At 44.1% G+C, this 6,310-nt stretch overlaps 1 protein-coding gene across 2 annotated transcripts in view; it reads right to left on the reverse strand.

Moving 5' to 3' along the window:
* The window catches only part of il17rd (interleukin 17 receptor D), an 87,509-nt gene extending 82,701 nt beyond the window's left edge, over nucleotides 1-4,808 (reverse strand). For both annotated transcript variants that reach the window (XM_060835173.1, XM_060835172.1), the window contains exon 1: nucleotides 4,682-4,808. In XM_060835173.1, the coding sequence (XP_060691156.1) occupies nucleotides 4,682-4,801 (120 nt within the window). In that variant the 5' untranslated portion in view covers nucleotides 4,802-4,808. The remainder of the gene's footprint in view (nucleotides 1-4,681) is intronic.
* Between the last annotated feature and the right edge of the window lie 1,502 nt (nucleotides 4,809-6,310).

Raw genomic sequence — 6,310 nt, forward strand, 5'->3', positions numbered from 1 at the left:
TTTCCAAACATAGACTGGGACTGCCAGAGTGTTAATGGTTTAGATGGAGAGGAATTTGTGAAGTGTGTGCAAGACAATTTTCTGATTCAGTATGTGGATGTACCTACTACAGAAGATGCAAAACTTGACCTACTCTTGGGAAATAACACAGGGCAGGTGACTGAGGTGTCAGTGGAGGAGCACTTTGAGGCCAGCGACCATAATTCTATTAGATTTAAAATAATGACGGAAAAGGATAGACCAGATCTAAAAGATGAAGTTCTAAATTGGAGAAAGGCCAATTCTGACAGTATTAGGCAAGAACTTTCGAAAGCTGATTGGAGGCAGATGTTCGCAGGTAAAAGGACGGCTGGTAAATGAGATAACAATAATCCAGAGAAAGTACATTCCTGTTGGGGTGAAAGGAAAAGCTGGTAGGTATAGGGAATGCTGGATGACTAAAGAAATTGATGGTTTGGTTAAGGAAAAAAAAGGAAGCATTAGTAAGGTATAGACAGGATAGATCGAGTGAATCCTTAGAAGATTATAAAGGCAGTAAGAGTATACTTAAGAGGGAAATCAGGAGGGCAAAAAGGGGACATGAGATAGCTTTGGCAAAGAGCGTTAAGGAGAATCCAAAGGATTTTTACAAATACATTAAAACAAAAGGATAACTAGGGAGAGAATAGGGCCCCTCAAAGATCAGCAAGGCAGCCTTTGTGTGGATCCGCAGAAAATGGGAGAGATACTAAACGAATATTTTGCATCAGTATTTACTGTGGAAAAGGATATAGAATATATAGAAAGTAGCAAAATAGATGGTGACACCTTGCAAAATGTCCATATAACAGAGGAGGAAGTGCTAGATGTCTTGAAACACATAAAAGTGGATAAATCCCCAGGACCTGATCAGGTGTACTCTAGAACTCTGTGTGAAGCTCGAGAAATGCGGGCCTCTTGCTGAGATATTTGCATCATCGATAGTCATAGGTGAGGTGCCGCAAGACTGGAGTTTGGCTAACATGGTGCCACTGTTTAAGAAGGGTGGTAAGGACAAGCCAGGGAACTGTAGACCAGTGAGCCTGACATCAGTGGTGGGCAAGTTGTTGGAGGGAATCCTGAGGGACAAGATGTACATATATTTGGAAAGGCAAGGACTGATTAGAGATAGTCAACATGGCTTTGTGCATGGGAAATCATGTCTCACATGCATGATTGAGGTTTTTGAAGAAGTAACAAAGAGGATTGATGAGGGCAGAGCAGTAGATTAGATCAGAGATTAGATTACTTACAGTGTGGAAACAGGCCCTTGGGCCCAACAAGTCTACACCTACTCTCCGAAGAGCAACCCACACAGACCCATTCCCCTACATTTACCCCTTCACCTAACACTACAGGCAATTGAGCATGGCCAATTCACCTAACTTACACATTTTTTGGACTGTGGGAGGAAACCGGAGCACCTGGAGTAAACCCACAAGACACGGGGGGGAATGTGTAAACTCCACGCCGACAGTTGCCTAAGGCGGGAATTGAACCCGGGTCTCTGGTGCTGTGCCACCGTGCCACCCCACGGAACACAGGGAGAACTAGCCATTTGGATACAGAACTGGCTCAAAGGTAGAAGACAGAGGGTGGTGGTGGAGGGTTGTTTTTCAGACTGGAGGCCTGTGACCAGTGGAGTGCCACAAGGACCGGTGCTGGGTCCTCTAAGTTTTGTGATTTCCATAAATGATTTGGATGCGAACATAAGAGGTACAGTTAGTAAGTTTGCAGATGATACCAAAATTGGAGGTGTAGTGGAGAGCGAAGAAGATTACCTCAGATTACAACAGGATCTTGAACAGATGGACCAATGAGCCGAGAAGTGGCAGGTGGAGTTTACTACAGATAAGTGAGAGCTGCTGCATTTTGGGAAAGCAAATCTTAGCAGGACTTATACACTTCATGGTAAGGTCCTAGAAAGTGTTGCTGAACAAAGAGACCTTCTCGTGCAGGTTTATAGCTCCTTGAAAGTGGAGTCACAGGTATATAGGATAGTGAAGGCGGCGTTTGGTATTGGTCAGAATATTGAGTACAGGAGTTGGGAGGTCATGTTGCAGCTGTGCAGGACATTGGTTAGGCCACTGTTGGAATGTTGTGTGCAATTCTGGTCTCTTTCCTATCGGAAAGCTGTTGTGAAACTTGAAAGGGTTCAGAAAAGATTTAAAAGGATGTTGCCAGGGTTGGACGATTTGAGCTATAGGGAGAGGCTGAATAGGCTGGGACTGTTTTTCTGGAGCATCAGAGGCTGAGGGGTGACTTTATAGAGGTTTACAAAACTTTGAGGGGCATGGATAGGATAAATAGACAAAGTCTTTTCCCTGGGGTCGTGGAGTCCAGAGCTAGAGAGCATACGTTTAGGGTGAGATAAAAGATATAAAAGAGACCTAAGGGGCAACTTTTTCACGCAGAGGGTAGTACGTGTATGCAATGAGCTGCCAGAGGAAGTGGTGGAGGCTGGTACAATTGCAACATTTAAAAGGCATTTGGATGGGTATATGAATAGGGTTTGGAAGGATATGAGCCGGGCGCTGGCAAGTGGGACTAGATTGGGTTGGGATATCTGGTCAGCATGGACGGGTTGGATCAAAGGGTCTATTTCCATGCTGTACATCTCTATGACTACAGCTATGTTGCATTTGGTGGCCAATATTTGACCTACACATCAGCAGCCTTCAAAAGAAATGGGGAAAGCGTCAATAGGCTCCTTACTGAATTAAATCAAATACATATTTTCCAAGCCCTCGAAATTCATACTGCTCGATTCTTAAAGTGCAGGAACTTGCTAACATCTGTCCACTGACAGCTCAACCATGTACACCTTCCATAATTTCACACAAAAAGAATGCTTTCCCCTCCAACCAATAGATCCAACTGGTGTAATGTTACCGCATTGGGTTAGTTATTCAGAAGCACAAGCTAATGTTTTGGGGTCATGGGTTCAAATCCCGATATAACAGCTGATGGAATTTGAATTAAATTAATAAAAATCTGGGACATAAAGCCAGTGTTTGTAATGATGACCACTTAAAACCCCATTTGGTTCAACAAAATCATTTAGAGAAAAGGAAGCATAGCTACCTGATCTAAAATCACCTACAAGTGGCTCCTGAGCCACACTTAGCACCCAACTCTTAAGTGCACTTTGTGGCCTAGCATGTCAGTTCAAGGGGCAATTGGGGACAGGCAATTGTTAATCTTTTTTAATCATGCCCACAATCCCATGAAAAAAGAATGAAAGTTCAATGGGATGTGGGAAAATCTGGAAAGATGTGCCTTTAGTGAAGTCGAACCAAGGAAATTTATTTTAAAGTTTAGTCATTCTTGAAGTATTGCCAAAAGCAGGCAACCACATCAAGGACACCCTGACTTAAAGAAAACTGCCATCAGAAAGCACAAGTCAACCAAGAATCTCACAAGTTAGAAGAACACAGAAGGGTAACATGGCTCATTTAAAGAAAACCGAGGTGGGTGGGGGGGGGTCGGCAGGACAAATGACTCCAGGGGTAAACACAATCAAACACCATCTGGGAACCAGAGACTATAAACCGCCTGGGATGTCCACCAGCTATTCTGAATTACTTATCATTTGTAGCATGTTACCAAATACAGTGCAGCACACATAATGTATTCTAATACACTAATCACGAGCGAATGTCAATAAAATGTTATTTTAATATACATTATGTATTTCAAACTCGAGAAATTACCATGATTTAAGAACTTGTCAATGAATAACTTTGTTTTAAAAATTCTGACAAAATTACCAACTACCAAAGTGAGCACCCCAGTGATTAAAAGAGTTCTGCTCAGTTTGCAGCCTCCAAAGTTACAACCAGCCAGCTGGTTTGTATGCGAAGTGGCCTGCGGTTAAAAAGAGGAAATACCAAGGAATTTAATGCAGTCGCAAATGGGCCACTTTACTTCCGACTGAGGTCTCAGTTCAAAGGCAATCCTGCCCCACAAACAATGCTTTCGGTCATTCATCACTACACCCACTCTGCCTTGAAAATAAAAGGCTCCCCACAGATTTCTCCTATCAAACAATATACTTTTTTTAAAAACTGATGCCACAATCTTGTAGTCTGAACCTCTCCAGATTACACGATGTGCAATGGGAAATGAAACTGGCGAAGGAAAACGGTTACACTTGTTGCTAACACTTTGATCAATCGAAGGTAAAAAGGTCGAGATTTATTAATTAAAATAACAAAAGGCACCGTATCACTCAACAGGTCAGGTCAAGTAACTCTCTGGGGATAAAGGAAACCTCCTGATGACTGACTGCGCTGTTAACAGCGAATCAGTCTTTAATGCAAACCAGTTCACTGATTGCCAGTTCAGATGCTTTTCAACCACAAACAAAATACAATGACAGCCCCTTGGCTTTCCTTTTGTTTCCAACCCATTAAAAATAGGGATGATCCTTCTCACTTCCATGAAACCTGCCCTGGGATTTACTGATCACCGAACAAATATCGCCATCCAAAACAAAACTGGTCCACAACCAGCTCAAATGCAAAGAAAATTCCAATCAGATATCTCTCTCTATCTCTCCCGCAGTTCTTCACGATCTTAGCAACCCCCCACCCCAACTCCGCAAATAAAAGTTTTGAGAAAGAAACTACCGGTCTCCCCCACAAGAAACCCCTCAGCTTACTCTGGAGGGACACAGCAGCGAGCCCCGCTGCTTGGACTTGGCAGCAGCAACCTTGTTCCCGTGCTGGAAAATCAAGCAGAAAGTCAGCAGCAAAAAGGAAACTTTCAGCCAAGCTGCCATCGTCCCGATCCCATCGGCAGCTCCCACTGCGCATGCGTGCCCGCCGCCCCCCTCCCCGCTTGCCGCTAAACTGAGCTTCCTGCCTTTCCCACCTGAGGCAGCTGCACAACACAACCAGGCAGACCCCTTCAACAGCAGTCTCTCCTCTGCACGCCCACATTGTGCTTACAGCCTTTCGCGTTGCTGCTTCAAACGAGGTCCCCTTCAGTCCCCCCACCCCAGATGTGTGTGTGTGGTATCAGCCGTGGCTCAGTTGGTACCACAATCACCTCTGACTCCCCCCAGGTTCAAGTCCCACTCCGAGGCTCGGGAGGAACACTCAAGATTGCAAGCTCAGTGCATCAATGACAAAAGGCTGCACGGCCAGGTTTGCTGTCTCCCTCCCCCAGAGATGTTACACTGATTCGGTTGGGAATAGATGTAAAAGACCCCGTGAGGCTATTTAGAAAATGGCTAGGGGAGTTATTCGTGGTATCCTGGTCAATATTTATTCTTCAAAGAACAGAATGATAATTTGGATGTTATCACCTTGCTGTTTGTGGGAGTTTGCAGAATACAAATTGGTTTCCCATTTCATCCATTACACTATTTCAAAAAGTACTTCACTGTCTGCAACAAGAACAGAAAATTGCTGGGGAACCTCAGCAGGTCTGGTAGTATCTGTATAGAGTGAAACAAGAGATAACATTTCAAATCCAATATGCCTGTTCAGAACTGGAAGGGCCTGGTGGATGAGTGATTGTAACTGATGGTGAGGGTGCCCAGACCAAAAGGCAAGGGGAGTGCTTATGGTGGTAAATGAGTAATTGCATGCAACAAAGGTGTAAATGTGTCCACTCCCCTGACAGCAAAGCCAATAAGACAAACAAGACCTGGAGACATCCTCAAAATGGACGATTTCAAATCATGCTATGAAGTTGTTTAACTCTTCTGAGTCCACTTTTCAAGGCCCCAGACACAATAAAAGTGGTCATTAAAAGTCTTGTAAGGGGAGGCACAGTGGCTCAATGGTTAGCACTACAGTCTCACAGCCCCAGGGACCTGGGTTTGATTCCATCTTCTGGTAACTGTGTGTGGCATTTGCACATCCTCCCCGAGTCTGTGTGGGTTTTGTCCCACAGTCCAACGATGTGCAGGTCAAGTGGATTGGCTATGCTAAATTGCCCATAGTGTCAGGTGCATTAGTCAGAGGGGAATGGGTCTGGGTGAGTTATTCTTTGAAGGGTCAATGTGGACTGGTTGGGTCAAATGGCTTGTTTCCACACTGTGGGGAATCTAATCTACCCCCTCCCTCAATTATTTTCATTAATTCCTAACCCAAATTTTCATCTTCCCTCTTTCACATCTTTTAAAGTCACAGTTTATCCCCAATTTTATAATCACTTCTGATTCAGGGAACTCAGTTGCACCTACACCACTAATCCAGAGTTGGCTTGAATCTTTTGATCTAGTCAAAATCCCTTTTCCAAAGCAGATCACAAAAACAGTCGCCCACCTACTTTTCTAGGA

Source organism: Hemiscyllium ocellatum, chromosome 14, assembly GCF_020745735.1.
Source record: "Hemiscyllium ocellatum isolate sHemOce1 chromosome 14, sHemOce1.pat.X.cur, whole genome shotgun sequence".
Classification (NCBI taxonomy): Eukaryota; Metazoa; Chordata; class Chondrichthyes; order Orectolobiformes; family Hemiscylliidae; genus Hemiscyllium; species Hemiscyllium ocellatum.